The sequence below is a fragment of the Rattus norvegicus genome, chromosome 1 (genome assembly GCF_036323735.1).
Source record: "Rattus norvegicus strain BN/NHsdMcwi chromosome 1, GRCr8, whole genome shotgun sequence".
NCBI lineage: Eukaryota > Metazoa > Chordata > Mammalia > Rodentia > Muridae > Rattus > Rattus norvegicus.
Genome location: NC_086019.1, coordinates 245,113,231 through 245,139,795, shown reverse-complemented (window position 1 = coordinate 245,139,795; position 26,565 = coordinate 245,113,231). Strand labels below are relative to the sequence as shown.

The window sequence follows — 26,565 nt, the reverse complement described above, 5'->3', positions numbered from 1 at the left end:
ATAGACCTGGACTTCATGGCTGTCTTGCTTTCTCTATCTCTGATAGTGATTCTCCAACTCTGTCTATTTCTAACAGTATGAAAACCAAGCCCTCGTGTTTGGGAAGTGGGGCACCTCTGGACTGGTGGGACGCCATAAATTCTCTGATGTCACAGGAAAAATAAAACTCAAAAGAGAATTCTTTTTACCTCCCAAAGGCTGGGAATGGGAAGGAGACTGGGTAGTTGACCCTGAACGAAGGTGAGTGTTTGAATTTCTATGTCACATGTTTTGTCTAGGTGTGTGTGTGTGTGTGTGTGTGTGTGTGTGTGTCTGTCTGTCTGTCTGTCTGTCTGTCTGTCTGTCTATACACGTGTGAGTACATGTGTGTGTGTCTGTGCATGTGTCTATACATGTGTGTGTCTGTGCATGTGTGCATGTTTGTGTAGGTACCTGCATACCATAGCACACATGTATGTCTGCATGTGTGTGTATGTCTGTGCGTGTGTGTGTCTGAACCTGTTTGTATGTCTGTATGTGTGTCTATACATGTGTGTGTCTGTGCATGTGTGTGCGAACACGTGTGTGTGTGTGTGTGCATGCTATAACACACATGTGAACATCAGAAGACATCTTATAAGAGTCAGTTCTCACCTTACATTTTGTTGAGCCAGGGTCTTTCTTTTCTGCTGGTTTTGTTCCTGTGTCCAGATTAGATGGTGCATGGATTCTGGGTGATTCTCCTATCTCTGCCTTCTCGCTCCCGTAGGGATGCTGGGATTATTGTGCACCACCACATCCAGCTTTTTTGTGGGTTCTTAGGACCCAGCTCAGGCTGTCAGGCTTGAGTGCTGGCTGGAGGTTTCACCCACTGCACGGTCTCCCCAGCCCCTCCATCATTACTCTTATTTACATAACTTTACCCACGGATAGGACTAAGTCCATAGACACTCCCAGGAGGTTGGAAGATACCATCAGTCCTGAAACACAAGAAGAAGAGGCACCTAAGGAAATGTAGGGTGCAGGTCTGTAAACTCCAGCTGCCTGGGGCCTAAAGTAGCACTGCTCTTTGGAAGAATGCCTGGAGGGCAGACTAAGCCAAGCTCGGCAACTCAGCAGGACCCAGTCTTAAAATACAGAGTAAAAATCAGTCAGGGAGATGAGTGAGTGTGTAACTCTGTGGTAGACTACTTGCCTCTCACGAACAAGGCTGTAGATTCAATCCTCAGTGCAACCCTGTCTCCACACCTAGATCCAGATACAGCCTGACAACAAACATGCGCTGTGTTAGATCTCAAACCCCAAGTAGCTTGCTGAGATGCCCATTTAACATATCAATTCTGGCTGCTAGGTTCTCAGCATCTACCTGTTACAGAGACATCCTGGTTGTCATACCCTACTCCCCAGCCCAGTGCTGGGCTTCCCTTCCCCCAGCTTCTGTGATTCCTATATAATCCAACCATTTCGTCCACGCTGGTCTTTTTGCCCCTTGGTGACTTGGCTACTTGGCCCAAGGCTCCTCTCTTAGCCCCCTCCCCTTCTCTCTTCTTCTCTCGCTCTGCCCTCAACCCCCTCCTCTCCCAGCCTGGTTCAGTCCGGATCATTCAGGAGCTTCTACCTATGTTCTCCCTCACATCAACAATAAATCTCCTCTACCATACCTGGAAGCATCATCTCCTACTCTCATTTTTAAATTCATCTGCTGCATGTGTTTATAGATGAGCAGTGGGACCCTTTTGTCAGAGAAGAGGACAGTACGTTGTTTTAGCAAACAGGGACTATTTTCTCAAGTCCCTGAAGGAATGTTGGCTCATCTAAATGCCAGACTTTTGGGAGAAGGAATTTCTTGGGACTACTAGGCAGTGTGCAGGATAGCATCTAATTCATCCTTAACTACAGTCCTCCCAGATAGGCAGCTGGGCAGTGGTGGCTCATGCCTTTAATCCAAGCACTTGGGAGGCAGAGGTCAGCAGATTTCTGAGTTCGAAGCCAGCCTGGTCTACAGAATGAGTTCCAGGACAGCCAAGACTATACAGAGAAACTATGTCTTGAAGAAAAAAAAACATGAAGGCTATCTGCATTGGCCACCATTTCCTGGAGCATGGCAAAAGGACACATGACCCCTGGTTCAGGGGCAAAGGACACAAGGACACAAGGGCCACAAGGAGAGTGGATATCAGCATTGTTTTTCTGGCTCACTGTGCTCCTCCCACTGAGTGACACAGAGGGCCAGATGACATTTGTACCTGCAGTGGGCTAGTGTTGAGGAGGGGAAGCCTGGATGTCAGATCCCAGTTCCTTTGTAATGAGCATGGTTACACGCTGTCCCTGTCCCCTGACCTAGGCAAAGACACTACGTCTACCTTTCGTGACCATTCCCCATACAGCATTGTGGAGAAGCTAACTCCTCACAAAGACCATCGATGCTCAAGAGATGCGCAGAGACACAATAAACTCATAAAGAGCTAATTCCAGCAAGGAAACTGAGACCTAGAGTGATTGAGCATTTGTCCAAAGACACAGAGTCCCACAAATGACAGGGCTCACGAACCAACAGTCTGCCGTGCTTGCCCACCTTTAAGAAACAGTACGGAGTGCATGTCAAAGAGGTGAATTATGTGGTGTGTGAATTATATCTCAAAAGTTGTTATTAAAAAGAAAAGAAAGGTATACTGGAGATATTATATCTCCTTGGTCCATTGCTTGCCTCGCGTGGTCGAGGTCCTGGGTTTGAGTCTCAATACTCTCAAAAATTAAAAAATAGAGGAATAGAAAGCTAAATGCTTCTCCTGAGGTTTTGGGGATCCCAGATTTCTAAATATTGCCAGCAGAGTTGGGGACATAGTTCAGCAGGTTGAATGCTTGCTGGGAACGTGTAAAGCCCTAGGTTTGAGCTCTAGTCCTCAGTCATCCACACTACATCTGGATTCCCAGCACTTGGAGGATCAGGGATTCATCCTCTGCCTAATAAGTCTCAACAATCAGTAAATAAATAAAACCGTTGCTGGCAGCATTCGTCCCAGAGCTCCCTCTTCTGGCCACCTTGTATGGCACACTCGGGGACCTGTATTGTAAGGTTTCTGATTACAGATAGCTTGGTCTTTGGAGTCACTGTGTGGACCTTAAAGTAGGAGGGAAATATGCATGCTCTTCTGCCTGACCCAGTGCCCACACTTGCTGCTGATGTAAGACTGTTTGCTTTGTTTGGAATTATGGGGATTGGTGTGTGTGTGTGTGTGTGTGTGTGTGTGTGTGTGTGTGTACGCCTGCACGCACGTGGGGTTGGGGGTGGAGTGGGGGGACAGGGCAGGGAGCGGGGGAGTGCTGGATTGGACAGAAGAAAAGGAGCTGAGGACAAGGGAAAGGTAGAGAGAATTGTGACTGGAAAAACACAAGGCTGGGATGCCAGAGACAGCCGCCAAAGCGTTTAGTCTCCTTTGGGGTACAGAGGAGTGATGGATGATTTCAATTTATACAAATGGTCAGGGCCGTTTGCCCTTTTGATACCCCTCCAGTGTTTGATTTCAGGGAGAGTAGGAAGTAAAGGAAAAAAAGGAACCCTCATTTGAGGGTCCCTGGCAGAAAACTTAAGACATGGTTGGAGCCTCTGTGCTCCAACTGTGGGTGTTTGAAATCCAAACAAAAGCTGGCAAGGCGGAGGAGAGGCAGTATAGAGAACTTAGAGGCCCAAGAGGGCCTGGAGTCTGAAATGAGCCGGCTTGGCTGTGTGCTTAGAAACCATCAGTTTATGTCGTGTAGAGCGAGCAGTCCATGGGCACACATTTCCACACAGCCTCGAGTCTGCCTCCGAGTTTTTTTTAAATAGAGAGGCCATAGAGGAGTATTTCCTTGCTCTTTGAACTACCAGCCAAGGGTTTTACTGAGAAAGTGCTGGAAAGCCTACACTGAAAGTAGAAGTGTAGAAGACACTCTCTTGGTCCCTGTAGGAAGCGGCTCCCAGCACGGTTTTCCTGGCTCCATCCTAATTATGAGGAGGGAGCAACCTTGCCAATGTGAAAAGTCCTCTATAATTTAGGTCTCACTGCCCCCACCATCCCCCTTCTCCGAATGAAGGTCAGAAGCTTTTAGTTCAAAGTCGACTTTGGAATGGGAAAATGAAAGAGCTCAAGCAAGAAGGGAACTGGTGTCCTTCCAGGCTGTAGGAGCCTCCTGACAGTGTAAAATAGCTAGGGTTGCTGGTCCCAGTTCCATTTTGCCGCCACCTCGGTAATAGGAGCCCTCTCTCGCCCACAGCCTCCTGACTGAGGCTGATGCAGGTCACACAGAGTTCACTGATGAAGTGTACCAGAACGAGACTCGCTATCCTGGAGGCGAGTGGAAGCAGGCAGAGGACACCTATACCGATGCGGTGAGTCGTTTGCTCTCTAGATGGATGCGCCTGCCCAGACGCGGTGCATCATGGGACATGCTCCGTCCTCTCCTCAGCTACAGCCCCTGTTCCAAATAATCTCCCATTTACAACTGAAGCCGCACAAGTGCATGGTCGCTACTGACGTCCAGTCAAAGCTAGGCCTCTGACTGGACCGTGCTATGTGGTCAGGTTTGAATTGTACATGTTTTCCAGGTAAAAATTCATTATCTAAGTTGTTTTTAAAATCGTGACAAATGAAATGCTCACTTTAAAGAAATGAACAGGAAAACAAACAAACAAACACACACACAAATTTTTTTTAGTGGAGCTGAAAGGGTGGCTCAGCAGTTAAGAGTGCTTGATGCTCTTGCAAGGGACCAGAGTTCAGTTCCCAGCACCCAAACTGGAGCTCGCAAACACCTGCACTGCAACTGCATGGGATCCGATGTCCTCCTGAAACCTCTGGGAGCGCTCACTCGTATGCACGGGTTTCCCATGAATAAAAATAAAAACTTTAAACACATTTTTGAAAAGCTTTAAAAATAAATCCAAATGGCATTTAAGGAAATGAGAAGTAGCTACTTCTCCCCACCCCCCACACTCTGCCCTACACAGAACAACCACGGTCGCTGGTTTCTGTTCACGCACAAGTGTGTGTGGTTTCCTCTTCTAACTAGAAGCATGTTGTACATACATCTCTACAAGATGCATTTTCACATAACGATATATTTGAGCACCTGTGTGTGTACATGTTCATGTGGATGTGGATAGGGCCATACATACATTTGTGTGCACATGCATGTAGAGACAAGGTCAACATACCATGTCTTCCTCCACTACTCCCTGCCCCCATTTTTTGAGACAGGATTTTTTTTTCAGTGAATCTGGGCCCACTGACTGAGCTGGGCCCCACTGACCGAGCTGGGCTGTCTGGCCAAGAAGCTCCTGGGATTTATTCATCCCCTCCTCCCCAGCGCTGGGTTACAGATGTGTAATTCCACTCTTTCATATGCATGCTGGGCTTCTGAAGTAATTATTAACTGAGCCATCTTCCCAGTCCAGGTCATCTTTTGATAACCGTAACACAGAGCTATGTCCTTGGTTATAGGCCCCTGTTGTCATCTATTCGTTTATCTCATGGATATTTAGGGTTTGGTAGTCTGGGGTGACTTCTGTTTTGGTTCATCTTCAGATTTTATAAAAGATGTGATGGTGAAAATCGGTTTTTTTAATTATTTATTTAACGTGTGTGAGTACACTGTCACTCTGTCACTGTCTTCAGACACACCAGAAGAGGGCATCCAGCCCCATTACAGATGGTTGTGAGCCAGATGGTGAATATCTTTAAACAACCATTTTTACACAGTCAGTGAAAGCTTACGTCCAGAAAAATATCCTTGGGACGGTGTGCCAGATTCTAAATGCATAAAGGCATGGTGATAATCTTGCCAAACGGCTTTGCAGGGAAGTGGTTACACACTTTCAGTAGCAGCAGCTCAAGAGGGGACATTGTTTCCATCTTGTCTCACTAAAGTGTCTTTATGATCCATAGACAAGCAGTACCTGCTTCCCCTTCCCATTCATTTGATCCTAAGTGAAGCTGGTGCTTTCCATGTGAGCCATCTTTAAATCGTTTACATATGAACTTTGCTATCATAACTCTGAGTTTTAATGTAAGCCCAAGTCTATGTTTAGTAGAAACGTTTCTCACCCTCACATGATCAGTCTCCAGGAGCATTTTGTCAACTTGAACCCGTGTATCTTTTTTTTTTGATTTATTCATTTATTATATATAAGTACACTGTAGCTGTCTTCAGGTACACCAGAAGAAGGCATCGGATCTCTTTACAGATGGTTGTGAGCCACCATGTGGTTGCTGGGAATTGAACTCAGGACCTCTGGCAGAGTAGTCGGGTGCTCTTAACCGCTGAGCCATCTCTCCAGCCCCTGAACCCGTGTATCTTAACGCTTGATCTGGTCTCTGTTTTGGTTTGTTTGTTTTTCCTGAATAGACTCTCATGAAGATAAATGGTGCCGTTCAATAGTATTAAGTGATGCCATAGGAAACTGCTACTCTTTGACCATTTTTGGCTTACAAAACTAAGAATTTCACATGGTTCAACTTAATACTATTCTCTAACAGTAAAAACAGAAGGTACTGGATACATGTGACTTTAATGTAGCATTTGTATGCAAGTAAAATTAAGAGATTTTCTGAATAAAATGGATCTCGATGATGTATCTATAAAGACATGAAGATTCTTTAGTTAAGTATCAGGAAACTTTCCTTGCCTTTGGATCTCATTTGCATCTGTCTGTCTGTCTGTCTGTTAGAATGGAGATAAAGCAGCATCACCCAATGAGATGACTTGCCCTCCGGGTTGGGAGTGGGAAGATGACGCATGGACATATGACATAAATCGAGCAGTGGACGAGAAAGGTAATGTGTACATCTACTTGCCTGAGTGTGAATCTGCAGAAAGGCCTCGGTTAACTAGAGCAAAGGTTCCATGGGAGGAAGGTCCCTAGCTCTACCTAGGTCATGTGGTGTGATCCAAACCCATTCAATTGAGTACCTGACTCAAACAAACAGATGGACTGATGCTGAGTGAGGAGATATTAGGAGTGGAAAATGGAGATTCTAGGGCCAGCCAGCTGGACTTTGGGGTACCTAGAAATCCAGAGTAAGAATATAGGTGAGATCTGGGGCTTGGATTTTCTCTTTCCTAACTGCTCCATAATCTGAGATAATCAATCTTAGAGGTTCTACAACTCAGGAGAATGGCAAAATGTCTTACCCGTCATCCCACTTGTGATCATGTGATTAACATTGCTTCCAGGTACAGTAGTGCTCACCTCTCTCACAGACAGTCGGGCCAAATGAGCTTACCTTTGGGAACTATCAAAAGGAAAAGTAACATTGACTTGTTCCTCTCAGATGTGATAATACGTGAGCAGAGTGGGATTAACACTCAAACGGATGTTGAATTGGTCGGGATGCACACACCAGATGATGATATCCATAATGGTAGTTACTGAGTAATAACTATGTATCAACCACATAGTGCCTTTTACCTTTAAAAGGTTATCATGTTGGAACACAAGTGGGTTTACCAATGTGCAGGAAACAAGGAAACATTAGCGAAGGGCTAGGGATACAGCTTGATGGCACAGTGCTGGCCTGGTATATACAGGGTCCTGGGTTCAATTCCCAAGGAGCAGAAAGGTTAACTCTTTTTTTTTTTTTTTTGAGCTGAGGACCGAAACCAGGGCCTTGTGCTTGCTAGGCAAGCACTCTACCACTGAATCCCCAACCCCAGAAAGGTTAACTCTTAGCCAAAATGCTGGGGCCCAGAAGAAGTGGTTTTTGGTTTGAGAAATGTTCACATATTGGAATATTTGGACACACACATATATACATACATACATACATACATACATACATACATACATACATACATACATACTTTCACATTTGTGGCATTATGGGTCCCAAAAATTTCAGCATGGCATACTTCATATTTTCAGATTAGGCACGCTCAACCCTGTCTGTGACAATGACAGTAGCAGAGAACATCTGTGAGCAGAGGGAGGAGCTGCGTTCTTCCCTAGCAAGCTATGAGCTGATCACACAGCTGTACCTCTTTTGGGTAACTACTCTCAAACTCTGTTGCAGGCTGGGAGTATGGAATTACCATTCCTCCTGACAATAAGCCCAAATCCTGGGTCGCAGCAGAGAAGATGTATCACACTCACAGGCGGCGGAGACTGGTCCGAAAGCGCAAGAAAGATTTGACACAGACGGCTTCCAGCACTGCGAGGGTAAGAGGGGTGGTAGCAGGGAGCTGGACCCGGTGCTCTGCCTGCCACACTGTGCAGAGTTCCAGCTACAGGGCTGTTTCTGCAGAGCCATTTATAAAGCAAGGACTTGATCCTGGGTTCCGGAAATGAACCTGAGGATGTTAGACATTCCTTACTTAGGCCCATACTGAGCAACTCTGGGGATGAGAGCAGTACTCTGTGTTCCCACAAGCCCTCCAGAGATGCTGAGGCAGCCTGGAGGATGAGACTTCTATAAGGGATTTAAAAAAGAAAAAAAATCCAGAGATTATGCCGGCAGAATAGGACAGAGGTGCTGTTACCTCAGAACCTGGAACAAGATGCAGAATTCGAACCCTGGGAGCAAGACTTTAACTATGACCAAAAACAGCCTGGGGAGGAAGGGTTAATATTTCGGCTTACATGTCCTGACCATAGTCCGCCATGAAGGGAAACAGGGCAGGAACTCAAGGCAGAAACCTGGAGGCAGGAGCTGGTGCGGAGGCCATGGAGGAATGCTGCTTGCTAACTTGCTTCTTTTGGCTTGCTCAGCCTGCTTTCTTTGAGCCCAGAGCCACTTGTCCAGAGGTAGCACCATCCACAGTAAACTGAGCCCTCCCACATCAAACATTAATTAAGAATACCCTCCAGGCTTCCCCGTTGATCAACCTGGTAGAGACATTATTTTGAGGTTCCCTTTTCCCAAATGACTCTAGCTTGTATGTAGTTGACATAAAAACATCCATACCCTAATTTAACTAGGACATCACACGGCTTTAAACTGCATAGTAAAGTAAGTGGAGTAATAATATGAAATTAATAATAAACATTACATCATGCAGAACACTTGACACACATACACATCACGCATACGCTGTAAGATCTGAGCGTTGCACTTTCCAGAGATGGAGTTCATAGGCATGAAATAGACTAGACTAGCCTCAGGTCATATCTCCAGGAAGTAACAGAAATGACCTTTGAACCCAGGTTAAACTGATTCTAAACAGAAACCCTAGCTATTGCTCTAAAGGTTCAACTCTCGTAGGAGCTATGAAATGCATCTTATCCATGACAAGCTTCCAGAGTGAAAATAGAGAGACATCATCTTAGTGCCTTCCTCACCTAGAAGCACGTTTTCAAGACAGGGTGTGGAAGAATGAACGAGTCTTAAACACTGCACCGTCTCATCCTGATTGGGCGGGACATTTCTAGACTTGCTTCCCTTTCTCTTTCCACATGAGCATGACATGGCCCTGGAAAAACACAGGGCCACTGGTCAGAATTCTAATTCTACCCATGAGGCTTGCTGGGATTTCATATTTTCTAATGTGCATCATTCTTGGCCACACAAAATATGACATCATCACTATCCAGACTATCACACAAGATCACGTGAAATGTGCACTTCATGTTTATCTGAAGTGGAAAAAAGTAAAGACCATGCATAAAGAGCAGCCCTACATGAGGCTCTTATTTCCAGATTAATCCATAGTAGTATTATCTTCCATTCATTCCACCTGGCTAGCTTGTAAGACACTTAGATAAATTTTTGACCATTCAATTGTCAAATACATAGAGGCAAAGCCATACTATATTTTTGTTCAGTGATGCCTCAGCCTTGAAGACAATCTCTGTCCTGTGCAGGAGCACAGGCATGTTAAAGGAATTGGATAAAACATTGAAAACTGAGCATGTATGTAAAAATCATGTTTAACTTAAAAGTATTGGACTCAGTGATTAGCTATCATGGAAACAATATAGTCTGATTTATTATGTCATTTCTAATATCGTAGATGTGAGCATAAACAGGACATTTAAATCTTCAGGGATGCTATCATTTTACCCATATATAAAATGCAGGTAGTAATTCTGTCCAAACAATGAGCAATCTAAGATAGAACCCACCCACTCTCACTCACTCCTGTGTCTAAATGGCTCCTACAGTTGCCTGGTACCTCCCTGTATTTCTATAGTCCCTCAGCTCTCTCAGGTCAGAGATCCCCTCTGTTCTGTCTTTGCCATATCCCTGGCTCCTCACCCAGTACTTGACAGAGAGTGGATTTCTGTGACTGTGTATTTGTCCATTGGCCAAGTGGTCTACTTTACCAATATGAGGAAGATCATTATTCATTGTTAAACGTTGTACTTCTGTTTTAGGCCATGGAAGAACTTGAAGACCGGGAGGGCTGGGAATACGCCTCGTTAATTGGCTGGAAATTCCACTGGAAACAGCGCAGTTCAGATACCTTTCGCCGCAGGCGCTGGAGGAGAAAAATGGCTCCTTCAGAGACACATGGCGCAGCGGCCATCTTTAAACTTGAAGGTGCCCTTGTAAGTCACCAGAAGCTAAAGTGTGATTAATTAATGATAAAAAGGAAGTGTGTGTGAGTTAGGTAGAAAGCACAGCCAAGTCCCTCAAAGCTCCTGTAACCCCAGTGCCCTGAGTGTCCAGTGATGCCCATCTTAGGAAGAAGTCACGACCACATGAGAAATCCTCAGAAACAGTAGGGACACATCTCTTTCTCCCAGCGATTTTCTAGTATGTCTGCCAGGACCCTGGTTTCAGGAAGCATCTAGTAATTTTGTAGGCACAGATGGCTTGGTTGATGATGATGATGATGATGATGATGATGATGATGATGATGATGATTGGTGATGACTGAGAAGGACGATGATGTTGTGTTGATGTTGTTGTTGTTGTTGATGATGATGGTGGTGGTGGTGATGGTGATGGTGATGTTGTTGATGATGATGATGGTGGTGGTGGTGGTGGTGGTGGTGATGACGACGACTTCTTCCTACTTTAGGGGGCAGACACCACAGAGGATGGAGATGAAAAGAGCCTAGAGAAGCAGAAGCACAGTGCCACCACTGTGTTTGGAGCAAACACACCCATTGTTTCCTGTAATTTCGACAGTAAGTTTTTTTTTTTTTTTTGAGCTGGGGACAGAACCCAGGGCCTTGCGCTTCCTAGGCAAGCGCTCTATATCACTGAGCTAAATCCCCAACCCTCGACAGTAAGTTTTAAGCATGACTGTGAATTCTGCACCTGTCACTTTTATCTCTAGAAAACTCTTCGAACCATCAAATATTATAATACATCTACACAGATGAAGATAACTTTCAATTTGTTCATGAAGAAGAGTCATAAAATGCATTTAAAAAACTACATCATATTTGGGATGAAAAATGACCAAATTACTGGTCTTAATTTCTGTTTAAAATACACTCATAATGGCTAGAAAACACTAAATTATTATTTTAATTATGGGGAAAAGGCTAAAATTTTAAGGGAGATCTGATCTCAATATCAGCCTTCAAGAATTTCAGAATGTTATTAATAATGGCATATGTTTATCTAGGACTTAAAATGTACCAGACATTCAGGCATTCACAGTTCTGAAATCCGTGCAGTTGGTCATAATTCTCTGCTACCCCTCAAATTGTGTGTGTGTGTGTGTGTGTGTATGTATCTACGTATCTGTGTATGCATGTGTGTGTGCATATGTGTGTACATACATGTGAATGTGTGTGTGTGCATGAGTGCATGTTGGTCTATATGTGTACACATAGGTGATATAGTATGTGTCAGTGTGTGCATTAATAAGAGGAGTTTGAACATTTTTAAAAGTCAAAGAAGGTCAGAGTGGGACTAACGTTCCTCTGATCACCATGCTGGCATTGGGGTTGTTCTGGCAGTTTTTATTTGGTTTTATTTTATCTTTGGAGGCAGAGTTCCTAGTGTAGCCCAGGCTGCCTTGATGTCTCGCACGCTGGGATTATAGATGTGCAGCACCACACCCGGAATATAGTAGTTTAAAGTACACTCCCATTACACACTCGCCTGACTCCCCTCTGTATAAAATCCATTTATACAGATAAAATAAAAGTAGCCCCCCCCGCCAGCCCTACTTTTAAATTGACTCAATACACATACATCCATGTGATGAAGCTTAATTTATAAGTTAGGCACAGTAACAGATAAATCATGTTACCAATGGTAAATGTGGGCAGTATTAAAAACGCACTACAATAAAGCGGCCAGCATCACAACTCTTGTGCTTTGGGCCTTGATTAAGTAAGAGTTACTTAACACAAGCACCTCAGTGCTATTTACACCAGTGCTAACTGAGATAAGGAACTACCGAGTGACTGCCAGGCAGGCAGCGTATACAGCGTGGATCCGCTGGACAAAGGCACCATCCACATCCCAAGTGAGGCGCAGCTGGGTGCTTTGAGCCCAATCACACCGTAGGGCTTGCAGTATGGAATTGCGCGTGATGTATTTGTGGACTATTCCATTTAATGTTGGTGACCTAACATTGACGACGAGCAACTGAAATAGGAGAAGCAAAGCCGTGGGTGAGAGGACTGCGTGAGTGTCCTTTTATGAGAAGCCACTGGGTCGAGAACAAGTGTGTTCTCTGCTATGGGGAAGTGGATCGATCGACCCTTGTGTCTGCAACATGTGTCACCTCAGAAAAGTTGAGAAAAATCTTAGCAGTGTCCTGTTTCTCATCACCTTCTCTTCAGGAGTCTACATCTACCACCTACGCTGCTACATTTATCAAGCCCGGAACCTCATGGCTTTGGACAAAGACAGCTTTTCAGGTGAGGGAAAAACCCCTAATGCTCTATGACGCAGCAAGGCTGGCTTGGAGCCACTGTGCATCGAGTGGCTTTTACGTCTTGTTTTCTTTTCATTCCTTACGATAAGTCCCTTTCCATATAGACACGACATTGGTATTCTTGAAGAAAACCACCCAGTCACTACTCGAGAAATTACCAACTGCTTTAAGAACCGTTTTTTGGTGGGTGCTGGAGACACAGCTCTTTAACACTAATAATCCCTGGTCGAGCAGTAAAGTGTCATGAAGAGCAACTTTTGAGCTCTCTCTGTGTGTGTGGCTCCGTTTTTAACCCGAGCCCTGGGCTGATTGGTACATTAAGAGTCTTTACATGTTTTGGTTATACTCTCAAGATGACAAAAAAGAGATCCTTTAACCCATCAGCCCGTGGCACCTGTTCTGTGAGTCTTGTGTTGTTTGCTTTTTGCCTCCTCTGCTGCCTTCCCCACCCTTCCCCCACCTCCGCCCTGGCAAACTTCTAGCACTATGCAACTCTGAGTCTCCAACACTGGCCCTCACGTCGGTACTGCACATGCGCTTCTGGCTGTGCTCTGTCAGTGCAGATAGAATAGGTGCCACCCTGGTCTATTTATGGACATTCCACTGTGAGACCTGCAGGCCACCAAGGCTTCCCTGGTTCTTCTATGGAATCAGCTCTTAAAACACTTGTCTGATAATATCACACACTGTGTTAGTTCTAATCCGTGTCCCAAGAACTCCTCTTACCCAGTATTTATGGATTCTTTCCTTTCTTAATGAAATTAGACCTGGTCTAAATTATCTAGATCTGGTCTAAAAATTCGATCAAGGTTATCCCACTCTGTAGAACAAAACTACAAAATGTTTCTTGAAAACATTTTCAAATAGTGTCCACCAGGGGGCACTCTCTCACTGTAGATCCAACCAGAATTCTTAGAAAAATCTTCACCGATGTTTGCATAAAGTGCATTTCTAAGTCTATTTCTCCCAGTTGGATAGAAGATTTATCGATGGGGCAGAATAAAAGAAGTTTTAGTCATGAGATGGCTGCCTGCAGTGTTATAACCTCCCCACTCCGCATACACAAGCACTTCAAGTTAGACGTTGTTTACTGCTGGAGTAGGTCAACCTCTCAGATAAACCGGGAAAAGGTTTAGTGTAGTTATTTGTCCTGTACGACATCACAGAATACTTCTTGGTGCATAGGATAGTTTCCATTCCATTTCCAGGGCCTGTCAACAGTTTTCTGTGGTTGCAAGCTGTAAATTCTGAGAGTAACTAAGCCTTTCATCTCTACTTACGGCTATACTCTGAAAACCCGGCACTCAAACACAAAACTTTCTGTATAGACAACAGCAGAAACGAAATCATGAAATCAATGTATCCTTGTCGGTTTATCAAAACAGTGGGAACAAAAACATAATGGCTGGTACTTGTTTATCAGCGACACGGGCAATAGGCCTTGTTCTAGGCAGTTCCTGGGCTTCACATCACGCCATTTTCTACCCAATAGGAAAACAGAAATGTCTTCCCTGACAGAGAGGGAGGGGCCGAAGCTTAGGAAGATGAAATCTTTTTCTTCCAAAGCCATGGGGGCAATGTGTCTGGTTGCAAAGCTTGTATTCTAGATGATGCATATAAAAGACCATGTGCCCGAGGAATCTCGATGAGGGTGAGTGTACTCCAAAGAGGCGATCCTGTGCACACAGTGGGGCCTCCCGTTAGACGCTTCTCCCTCACTATGATAGCTTCCTCCGTGGCGTCCCGCTTCCTGGACTCCTTGTCTTCAAAGGGGTGGTGGAGGCGAATGACCACTACGTCCAGTAAGAAAAGTCTTTGGTTGAAATGCGCTCTTAGGAATTAGACTCTCTGAGGCTCTACCGTGAATATTTTTTTCTGTCTGTAGACCCGTATGCTCATGTCTCCTTCCTCCATCGAAGCAAAACCACTGAGATCATTCACTCCACCCTGAATCCCACCTGGGACCAAACCATTATATTTGATGACGTTGAAATCTTTGGGGAGCCCCAAACAGTTCTGCAGAACCCGCCCAAAGTCATCATCGAACTTTTTGACAGTGACCAAGTGGTAGGTAATATGAAAGCTTTAGACGACTTGGGGGCCTGAAAGGAGTCTGCAGGAGTCTGAATGTGGTTTCCTTTCTAGGGCAAAGATGAGTTTTTAGGTCGAAGCATTTGCTCTCCTCTGGTGAAACTGAACTCAGAAACAGACACCACACCTAAGCTTCTCTGGCACCCAGTTATGAATGGAGATAAGGCCTGTGGGGATGTCCTTGTAACAGCAGAACTGATTCTGAGGAACAAGGTATCGCTTGGTTCTTGCTCCTGGATTCCTCGAGCTGTTTATAGCACCTCAGTGACGCCAGGCACTCTTTGCTCTAATGAAAGGGAAGAATTGACAGCGTATGTTTGTTTCACAGGACGGCTCCAACCTTCCCATCCTCCCCTCTCAAAGAGCACCAAACTTATACATGGTCCCTCAAGGGATCAGACCTGTGGTTCAGCTCACCGCTATTGAGGTATGTATTCTCTCCGAGTTTTACTTGACCAAACCAAAGGGTGTGGCTAAGAGCAAGGACCATTAATGCAGGGCACGCAACCATCAAGACGTATGCTGTCTCACTGTGTCTAACTTTCTATAAAATCCACTCCCTCCCTAATAGAAATAGTTGTCAGGAAATGGAAATCTTAACAAAGCTTCAAGAAGCAGATTTCTGAGATTTCTATCTTTTGGGGGGTGGGGGATTCGCCAGAGAAAGAGAAGATGACCCAAGAGAAAGTGATGTGCAAACAAGATGGTCTGCAAAGGAGCGGGGCTGGGTAAGCATCTGGACAGTGGCGACATGGGAGATAATCAGGGCAGACACAGGCTGGTGGTGATAACTGTGGTCCTGATAAGAGAAGCATTGTTAGCTCCTCTGTTCTGCTGGGTGTTCTCGAAAACAGACACAGGGAGCTTCAAACAGCAGCTACCAGTCTGGAATGCTTGCGGGTCACTTACCGTGCAAGAGGTTATACTTGATCCTCCTAATTGCCCCGCAGTAGATCGATCGATCACATGGGTCCCGTTTGCTGATGAGATCTGGAGATGCTGACTGACGGATCAGCGTTCACAGCTGCTGCTCTGCTTTGTCTTTAGCTACTGGCAGGAGGAAAGGGGCAAAACCACTTTCCCTGCACTCCCACAGGCCCCTGAAGATGCTGGTATTTTAAGCGAATGTGCATTGCCCCATCTTAAAGACCGTACTGTGATTGACATTGGATTTTTCCATGTGTGTGTGACCGTGTGTGTGTGATGTGGCAGGTTTACTTCCCTTCTCTTTAACTTGTTTTCCCAGATCCTAGCTTGGGGCTTAAGAAATATGAAAAACTACCAGATGGCTTCCATCACCTCGCCCAGCCTCGTGGTGGAGTGCGGAGGAGAGAGAGTAGAATCGGTGGTGATCAAAAGCCTCAAGAAGACACCCAACTTCCCAAGTTCTGTTCTCTTCATGAAAGTGGTACGGAATCTAGACTCTGCGTGAGCCCATGCTTGTCTGGGAACGTATGCTTCCCTACAGTTGTCTCAGCTCCAGAATCTGACAGACAGAAAAACCCAGCCTTTCAGTAAACGGGTCAGAGGCTTCGCTCTCCTTAGATCATCTGTAGCCAGTTACTGAAAGCTCCAAACAGCCCCAGTGATGGGGACGTGTCTATGAGCAGTACCCGTTTCTCCAGTTATCCAGTTATCCAGGGCCTCTGTTATAGGCCCTTGGTGAACCCCTCAAGGCCAGATTGTTGACTCCGAGTAGTGTAACTGCACATGGACCAGAACCTTCCTGCTAGGGTCTGGATGTCTAGGAAAGAAACAGCTGTGAAGGACTCCAGTGTGGGTCATAGTGCGGGACTCCAGGGATGGGACATAGCCCTAGTAGTCTGTGTCTGAGTCCATGGCGTGGAACCTTCTCTGCTCCTTTGAAGTTTGCCTCTGGTTATCAGAGTTGTGTGGTGTCAGATGAGACTCGCAGCTCCACCTGTTAGAATTAGAGCAAGAGGAAACCACCCAACTTGTCCATTTTGAAAGAAATTAAATCCTTAACTTTTTTGGTTTTCCCTGGCTGTCCTGGAACTCATTCTGTAGACCAGGCTGGACTTAAACTCAGAGATCCACTTGCCTCTGCCTATTGAGTGCTAGGATTAAAGGTGTGTGCCACTACCCAGCAATCCTTAGCTTTTAGAAGTAAAAAGAAAAATCGTCTTTACATTGCTGTACAAAATATCTCAATAGGGATTTTTTCTTTAACTTACTGAGTGAAGACCGGAATTGTCCAATTCCTTTCCCTAGCTCAGTCATTTTCCCTCGTCCCCACCACACTGCCCTTGAACGTTGGGGCCATGTGGTTTAACCTCTCGGTTTGCATCTGAGACAGTTGAGGCTCATTTATCCGAGAAAGGAGAGATGGCTTGCCTGGCCTCATAGCAAGTGTGCATCCTTCCGTGCTTGGGGGCCATGGTCTAGTTTCACCTACAACTCCAGCCCAGTGGTACAACTTCAGCTACAACTCCTTTCTTCGCTTTGGAGGAAATGAAAAAGTCAAGTAATGTGTACAGAAGGACCCAGCAAGCGAGTAGCCAGAGCTTGGACTGGGGTCCTTCCATTTCATGATTCTGCAGCAGATGAGAAGCCATATGGACAGGTAGAAGCAGAATCCCTAATTAGTTACCGCTAAGAAACTGCCCATCCTCATTCACTCCCCCCACCCCTTCCCACTTCTAGTATAGAACCTAGCTGTGGTCAGCAGACGTGAGAGGAGGCACTGGGGAGTGGCCCATCCTCTACTCCAGTGCAAAGCCAGCGACAGACATTAACCTAAACCATAGTCAAGCTTCCAGGCCAGCCCATGTTCTCCAATCAGGGCAGTGTCTTCAAGGCCAAGAGCACTGAAGGCAAAATGAACATTCCATTTTGACTTTGAGCTTCTAGCACAGAAGAAATCCCACCTTACTACTCCCCTTGAAGGATCATTTGCAGCTCTGCCATTCCGCTTAAGCCCTGGCTAGTAAATGACCAAAGTTCTACCTGCTGCATGAACTTTCCTATTTGCCTCTGGAGAAGGATCCTCCAAATTCAGGGGATGCTGCTCCCACATCAGCAGCAGGGATGGAGGCCTTTAGCCTCCAGCAAGTGGCTATTGAGCATTTATGGAATGTAATCAATTCATCTAAATGTTGGCAAGATCCATGGACCAAAATGATCTTGTCCCTTGAAATTCTCCCCCAGGAAGAAGATTGTGGGAGGGGGATGGGCTCAGTGACAAAAATCTCACTCTACATTATGCCTGCCAACACAGTCTAAGCGCTTCACACATGGATCCCACAACTCTACTATTAATGATGAGGTGATCTGGCACACAGGGTTAGAAAAGTTCCCTGAGGCCATGCACCCTGTGACAGCAGAGGTAGGATTTGCTCTTCCTGAGCTGAAAGAGGATGCTATAAGCTCTGAGCCAATTACCAAGCACCTCAGACACTGAAATACCTAAGGAAGGTCCCCCCTGGGTTGTACTTAATGGGCAAAGAGAATCTGGGTTGGTCCACCCCTTGGGGGAACTGACTGGCAAAGCTGCTCCTATCAGATCTGGAAAAGAAAAAGGACATCTGTTTTTGTGATCCCTAGTTCTTGCCCAAGGAAGAATTGTACATGCCACCACTGGTGATCAAGGTCATTGATCACAGGCAGTTCGGGCGGAAGCCTGTGGTCGGCCAATGCACCATTGACCACCTGGACCGCTTTCGGTGTGATCCATATGCAGGAAAGGAGGACATTGTACCGCAACTAAAAGGTAAGTCTGTAGGCAAGTCCATATGTTACGGTTAGCTTTGGTTAGGCCTGGTCTGACTGAATCTTCACAAACAATATTCTAGATGCTACAGAAAAAGGAAGGTCCAATTTATAGTATACTAGGTAATTCTTCCAGGGAAATACTGATAGTCAGTGGTGCAGCCAGCCCGGACTCTTGAGGTACTTTGAGGGGCAGAATCCAGTGCTTAAGAGGCCACCCTCTGGCATGCCTTCGTCCTGCATAAACACAGGATGTCCTTTGAGGTAATGTTGCCTGCCACATGATGACCTTTCCTATTTGCCTTTGAAGAAAGGTTCTCAAAATTCAGAGGATGCTGTTCCCACATCAGCAACAGGGATGGAGGCCTTCAGCCTCCAACAAGTGGTTAATGAGCATTCATAGAATGTCGTTCATTGATCTAAGTGCTGGGGAGATCAAGGGACCAAACCAATCTTGCCCTCAAAGTGCAAGAGGCCAGCAAGAACATGAGGATGTATAGGTCAGTGGTCTGGATACATTGGTGTAGAGATTCAGGGCTTCCTATGTGTGGAGACAGATCCCATCCATGAGCCTCAAAAGATGTTTCATTCTAAATGGCAGGGGTGTTTTGGTTTGGGTTGTTGTTTTGTTTTGTTGGGTTTTTTTTTGTTTTGTTTTGTTCTTGGTTTTGTTTTTGTTCGTTTGTTTGCTTTGTTTTGTTTTTTTTTTTATATAGTACAGAAAGGCCTTGGAGTCTGCTTCCTCCTACTTCTCCCTTTTAAATGCTAGGTTTGTTTTTCTTGACCAGCTCTAAGGAGGAGATTGCAGTACCAAGTTAAGTGTCTATGGGCCCACTCCATCCATGTTTAACGAAGATGTTGTGAGGTCATTTGAAAGACATTCCATTGTTACACATACAGGAAAACATTAAATGATTTACCTTAGATCATATAGTCATTGTGTAAGGATAGGGCAGGCTATAATATTTATCTTAGAGTCTATAATTAATAGCTGGTGATACAGTGTTTTGCTCCTTCCCATTCAATAGACACTTGTTTTTCACTTACTTAACATTGTGCTAAGGCTCGAGGCTCAAGCTTTAGTGTCCAAAAACCCAGACAGTTTGGCTTCATGAGGTTAGACCTCAGGGAGGACTAGAAAGTTCTATTCACTTATTACTGAAGATTCTATTCAAGGTATCAAGATTGAAACGGATATCTTCTGTTTAAGCAGGTAAGCCACAAGCCAGTCCTGGTTAAACCACCAGAAGGCGTGGTATTGATATTAACAGAGACTCTAAAACCTATCTACAAGATGAAGAAAAGAAACCAGGCCCAGGCAGTGTTTTCTGTCCTGTCCCTCAGACTTCGCTTACTGGAGGATAGTAAGGATAGAGGAGAACTGTCGCTTAGGAATAAATTTGCATGTGGAGGTATTCATGCATCCTTGTCCATTTGGCCCTTGAGTCCTGTGTGACTGAAGTGGCCTGCAGTTGCAGATGAGCTTATCTTGGAAGTTTCTAAGCAACCCAGCTATTTGAAGGTGTGGGGTAAATGCAAAACTCCACTTCAAAACAACCAGTATACCATAGATGCTCAGTAAATGCCAGGTTCCTTCTTCTACCTGAACTGTTTCTCTGACGCTTATTGAGTACCTACTCTTCCCTGGGCTCTGGGGTGAGTGATAATGAAGAAACTAGGGTCCGACAGATCTAGGCTATGAACTTACTTCCATCCAGGGCTTAACCTGAAGCAAATGGCCTTGTAGCTTTGGTCTATGTTTTTATCTTTAAAATGGAGAGTATAGCACATTAAGGATCATCAAAGGACCCAGTGAGATCATATAAACGAAGTGCTTACTTAGCCCAATAGGTAAGGATAGTAGATAAGCCTCACCCCAAAAGTAGCTTCCTCCCCAGCCTTCGTGTCTTACATGTCCAATGTCTGGGTGAGTTACGGGAAGGTCTTTGGACTTGGTGGAGTTTGTTCTGTCTGGGTTCTGACCTAGGATCTCTTAGGATATCGATTTTTAAAAAATGATGCTCCGGAGACCCCACCCCTGCATCAGGCTCGACCTTGGCCCCCAGCTTAAACTGGAATAAACCAGGTCACTCCATAGCCCATTCCCAAGCAATTGCTGACACTCCAAAGTCCAGAGTTATGTACATCTGGGAAACTGCACGTAAGACGAGGGCATGGGTCTTCTACCTCTGCATGCCATGGGAGAGCAAGCGCTGCTTAGACAACAGCAGCTTCAGACTGCCGAAGAGATTCGCCCCTGCTTTCTCCTCTCCTCTCTTCTCCCCTCCCCTTCCCTTCACTCTCTAATCACCTTCTCTATCCCGTCTTCCTCCACTCGTCTTCTGTGTTTCTCTCTCTCATTTCCCAAGAAAATGAGGCTCTTTTAGATTCACTGTCTCCATGCCTATTTCCTACATGATCAACATGACCTTTTAAAGTGTGCGAGTGTGTGAGTGTGTGAGTGAGTGTGTGTGTGTGTGTGTGTGTGTGTGTGTGTGTGTTTATGTGGCAGGTAGAGGGCCACTTGCAGGAATCAAGTTTCTCCTTCTTCCCCTGTGTAGGCTGAGAGAATCAAGCTCAGGTCAGCAGGCGTGGCCTCTAGCACCTTTACCTGAAGAGCCATCTCTCTGGTCTTCAACACAATTCTTTTCCAAGTACTCGTTATGCGTAGGAACCGATTTAACTACCTCAAACCAAGAAATATGGGCCACATGGTCCCCAATGTCTAAAACCCTATCCTACTTGAGAATGTGGCAAGTGGCTGGGTCATTTTCCACATTCAGGTGTAGTCCTCCATTGAAAAGTTCCACCCAGGTTAACTCTCATCCATCCCGTGGCTGCTCAACTTGACCGTGGGAGAGAACATTCTCCAGTTTGTTCTTCTAAGTGTCCTGGATTATGAAGCTCTTTTGCCTTGCAGCTTCCCTTATGTCTGCACCCCCATGCCGGGATGTCATTATTGAAATAGAAGACACCAAACCATTGCTGGCTTCTAAGGTAGGTTGTACCCCAGATGTCTGAGCGACTGGTGAACTCCAACAGCCGTTCAAGGCCATTAAAACCCTGCTCATCAAACCAACGTACAAGGACTGAGTAGACACAAGACCCAAACCGTGTATTCATCCACAGTTAGCATTGAAATTGTAGCAACCAGGGCTTCCTAAGTTTTCCATTTATATTTCTCAGGTGAAAAGACCTGAGAAATCTTTACACAATCTCGGGTATGTGGGTATATAAAATAAGGTGTACAAATCAAACATATACCAATAACTAGTTACAAAGCATTTTATGAATAATTCTTTGCTAGATATAGTTTTACCATTTGTCTAAAACAAAATCAAACTTGCATTCTAATGAGACTTAAATCAGAAACTCCAAGAGAAATCTTTAAGGGATCAAACACTCTAACATAATGAATGCAGTTGATCTGAAGATATACTAACCTCATACTTACATGGTAAAGAATGACGGTGGAAACTATCGAATCTTTATTTTCCATAATTAAACCATTGTGTTTCTATGAGAGCAGAAAACTCGATATGTTTGGTTACTGCAGTCTGTAGCATACACTAGACCCAGATCTGAGCTGAGGTGTTTCGGGTGGTGTTCGCTGGTGTTGTGTGGTGTGACTACATGCACAGTGCAAAAGCGCATGAGTTGTGGGTTCAAAACCAAGGCTGCAATGGAGTTGCCTGGTCAGTATGGGTGAGCCCCTTTCTAGGTGTCCTAGCAAATCATTGACTGCACTTTAATGCTGCACTTGGATTCATTACACACCTTATTCTTAGTTAATTTTTACCTGTTGCACATTCAGGAACCCTTCATTATTGTCACTCGTTCTGTAACCACACACACACACACACACACACACACACACACACAAACACACACAAACACACACACACACACACACACACACACACACACACTGTGCTACCTACACATTCAGTTACACAGCCCCAAGTGAGGTCATAACCTACAATTTAAAAAGCTACTGAGAACCAATCAGGAGGAGGTCCAAGTGATCGGTTAAAAGTTTCTAGAGAAAATCGAAACATTGCATCGATCCGAACATGCATGTCAACATTTTTGCCTGCATTAGGCAGGCTTGTCGTGGTTTGAAATGACCTTATTTGTCAGTATAAAGAACACCCTGGGTTTTCATATTCACTGTGGAAGAAGTTCGTGGGAATTCTTACTCCCACCATCCAGCCACCTCTTCAGAAAGGAACAAGAAAGTTCCAACCCGGAGAAAAGAAAACACCAAATAGCTTACTGTTTCTCTTGGCATTTGCGGTAAACTTTCACAGCATGTTTTAATATGCAAACTGACTGGAACATTCACATGATTGCATTTTAATGTGTTATGTCCATAAACGGTACCTCTTTAAAAAACCACTTCTTCCCCACTGCATTAAACTCACTCACAATTGGACCATGTTAAATGTGGGCTCCACAGCCAGCACTGGCTTGCTGTGTGTTTGAGTCTACTGTGTGGCAATTCTGCACGGTCCCAGATGACAATATCAAATTCCCAAGCCCATAGGGCAACATGACTATGTTCACTTATTGAAAATAACCCCAATTAGTCTCAATAAGACAGTAGTTACCTAAGGAGAAGTTATGTATGATAAACTTAAGGTTTTTTTCATGGTGATTTTCACAATTACTCTGGGAAAAGGCAATGTAAGATCCTACTCGATAACATGCCTAACAGTCCTTCCTGTGTGTCTTCTGTATACTCGGTCATCCCCCATACTACTGGGAAACAAGGGAAATAATGTCAGTATGACTACTTTCTTGACAGTGCTGGAGCTAAACCACTCTAGCAGCACACTATGAAGGTCCGTGGGCATCAGCTTTTAACCGGGAGGAGTAGCAGGTCTGGAGAGGATAATGTCGAGTCATTTCCACCACACTATAAATGACTATAATCATCTTGCTCCCCTCATGCCCAGTTGGGGTACACTGTATCAACAAGAAAAGGTGGGGTCTCCTCTAAAGTCTCAAGTCCCTCTGTCAGGGCAGACATTGCATCTCTCTATAAAGTCCAATGAGCGAGGTGGAACTTCGGAAGAACCAATAGCAAGCTTACTAACGTCCGTGATTACATGTATCACGTGTACATGTAATGTGCACGTGTGACCACTAACTTGATTTAGACTTCTTAATCTGGATAAACCGAATGAGTCCACACACTAACTGCTGTTGCTGAGGGCTGGAGGCCGAGTCTTTCCATGGTGGCGTCACGATCTGTGATGTCTGTGGGAACTCGTAACGAATGAGCTATCTGAAGAAAAGCAGGAGATGAGGAAATGGAGCGGGTTGGTCAAGGGCCAGGCAGACAGCATGAACACTCTTCATGGCCGTCTCAACAGTTACCTTCCAATTCCAGTGCTTAAGCAGTATGTCAACAGCACTCAGCAAAATGGCTTCTCCAAGGACAGTGCATGTATGTATACAATGTGACCCACAAAGCTGCACGGGACTGGGGCAGCTTGGTCTAAGGGCTTGAATTCCTCTGGGTTCTGCTAGTAGATTTTGGAGTGAAAGATGATATTTAGATGAATAATGTCATTTTAAGCCAAAGGGAAGACTGGCCCGAGGCCATGTAGTACTTTGAATTGAATTTTCAAGTTCATTTATTAGAATGAAAAAAAAAAAAAAAAAAAAGAAAGTCAACGAGTTGCTGTCCTTCCTTTTCCACAGGGGATGGTGAGCAATCAGGCATGAAGGAATCCTCCCGGGCCAACCCTGAGATTTAAAGTCAGCAACTTGTCTTGAATACTCTTTAAACATGGCCTGTTCCTTTCCCTAAATCAGTTCTTTATAACTGAAAGTAAGCGTGGAGAAACAGACTAAAATATAAGAATCCAAAACCATTGAGAATATCAAAAGATTTTTTTAAAAAATTCCTCTCTCCAAAATCTCACTTAAACTGCTATTCCTTAACCCTAATCTTGCTTTGCTTGAATGGAGTTAACCGGAAGAATTGATACGTCTCTTTCTCTGCCTCCTTTGGCAGTTCTGTTACAACAAGGGTCAGTCTGGATAGAAATACCGAGGACCTGAAGAAGCCGCGTGGCACTCCACAGAGCAGCCTCAGAAGTGCTGTAGGGAGAGATTGGTTTTTCAGAAAGGGGCACTGTGTTCTCAAACTAGCCCTGGGGTTAGCTTACCAGCGTCCCAGGAAAAAGCTCAAACTCCAGCAAACTCCTAGACAGTCCCTGGACACCAGGAGAGGCAAATCCTCCACCAGTATTTAAGTGGCACTCTTACATAGGCATGGGGGAAACACAGGAAAGATACTAACATGATGACCTGCAGCCGTGCACGATTTGTGACAGGAGAGATCTTGAAGGGATTAGAACATGGTAGTGTGGGAGCTACATGGAATGAGAGGTTGTGGGTGGGAAGATGAGTGGCTTCCTCACATCCGTCCTGAGCACCCACTGTGTTAGGTGATCACAGTGTAGTCCAACCCCACTAAAAACCCAAGCCATTCAAGTGCTGTGTTAAATTCTGTGTGTTTTCAGAGAAGAAAGCTAAGAAGTGTTGGGCAATTAAGAGGATTTTAGCTAGAACAATTAGACAATCTGTTAAATGTTGGTAATAACTGTGCAGGAAAATAATGTTTCTTCTTCTCTTTCTCTCCAAACCCAATGTTCATGGGATCCTAAACCAAATATCCATGTGACTCATATGTACGATGTCTCCTGCTACTGACCTCATATGCATAGCTGTCAGAAAAGGTAACTATTGTATATATGTTTGCGCGTCTAAGATTTATGGGGTGAGGGACACTGATCTGGAGTAGAGTTTGTCTTCTGCATGTGCAAGGTTCTTGGTCCAATTTTCAGAATTTGTATTTCCTCCTATAATTGGAGTGTAATGGTTTTTTTCCTAACTCTAAGGATGTATTGATGATCTGCAAAGGACATTTAATTCATTATAATTGTGTGTGCACGTGCACATGTGCATGCACACACACATAAACATATGAATGCATGCACCCACTTGTATGCATGCATATAAATTTAAAGACATATTCAAAGATACACATGTATGTGAGCATTCAATTATACACATGCATCTATAAATCTTGCCCCATGCACAAATGAGAAACAACCTTTTTTTGTTTTTATTTCATTTGTACGTGTGTGTATATGTGGGGGTATGCACACATTTGCGCAGGTACTTGTAGTGACCAGAAGAGCGTATCAGATTCCCTGGAGTTGGCGTTTAAGTTGTGTGGGTGCTAGGGGTTGGCCTCTGATGGTCTGGAAGAGCAACAGTTGCTCTCAATGTCTGAGCCATCTCTCCAACCTGAAATGGCCTTTCTTATGAATTGTTCCTCTCCGTCCTACAGAACAAGGAGGCTTACAAGAGGTGATGCTTATTTTTAGAGCATCACTTTCTAAGGCAGATTAGGAAAAGCAGTAAGTGAGTGTCATGCAGATATGTCCCTGTTATAAATCAGGGTGGAGGGTGGGTGTGGTACCTCACACCTGTAATCATAGGAGACTGAGGCAGGAGGATGATTAGTTTGAGGCAAGCTTGAATTATATATTGAGATCCTGTGCAGAAAAGGAGGAAGGGAGGGAGGGAGGGAGGAAGGGAGGGAGGAAGGAAGGAAGGAAGGAAGGAAGGAAGGAAGGAAGGAAGGAAGGGAAAAAAGGGAAGGAGGGAAGAGAAGGAAAGAAATAGAAAAGGAGAAAATGTGAGGAACTATGCAGGCACTGGCCTACGAGTGCCTCATTTATTATCTCTTCTGCCTGACCAAGAACCGCTCATCAAAACAAGAGGTTCACGACTCTGGCTATGAAATCACCTGGGGGATTTATGCAACCATAATGAATACCCAGTTTGCAGCACACACTGACTGAATCAGAATCTAAGGGATGGGCTTGGAGCCACTCGTGTACATGAACCACAATCCCCGCTACA

The 26,565-nt window shown here is 44.8% G+C and overlaps 1 protein-coding gene across 5 annotated transcripts in view; it reads left to right on the top strand.

Moving 5' to 3' along the window:
• Positions 1-26,565, top strand: part of Myof (myoferlin) — a 148,660-nt gene that overhangs the window by 94,973 nt on the left and 27,122 nt on the right. For 3 of the 5 annotated variants that reach the window (NM_001354115.1, XM_006231325.5, XM_063265126.1), the window contains 14 exons: positions 77-240; positions 4,234-4,348; positions 6,686-6,791; positions 8,028-8,173; positions 10,328-10,501; positions 10,978-11,086; positions 12,704-12,781; positions 14,684-14,865; positions 14,944-15,102; positions 15,218-15,316; positions 16,136-16,297; positions 18,454-18,619; positions 21,539-21,615; positions 25,359-25,370. In NM_001354115.1, coding sequence (NP_001341044.1) covers positions 77-240; positions 4,234-4,348; positions 6,686-6,791; positions 8,028-8,173; positions 10,328-10,501; positions 10,978-11,086; positions 12,704-12,781; positions 14,684-14,865; positions 14,944-15,102; positions 15,218-15,316; positions 16,136-16,297; positions 18,454-18,619; positions 21,539-21,615; positions 25,359-25,370 — 1,749 coding nt within the window. Of the gene's footprint in view, positions 1-76; positions 241-4,233; positions 4,349-6,685; positions 6,792-8,027; positions 8,174-10,327; positions 10,502-10,977; positions 11,087-12,703; positions 12,782-14,683; positions 14,866-14,943; positions 15,103-15,217; positions 15,317-16,135; positions 16,298-18,453; positions 18,620-21,538; positions 21,616-24,013; positions 24,298-25,358; positions 25,371-26,565 lie in introns of those variants that run through there. The other 2 variants (XM_063265133.1, XM_063265130.1) reach the window with 1 other exon arrangement.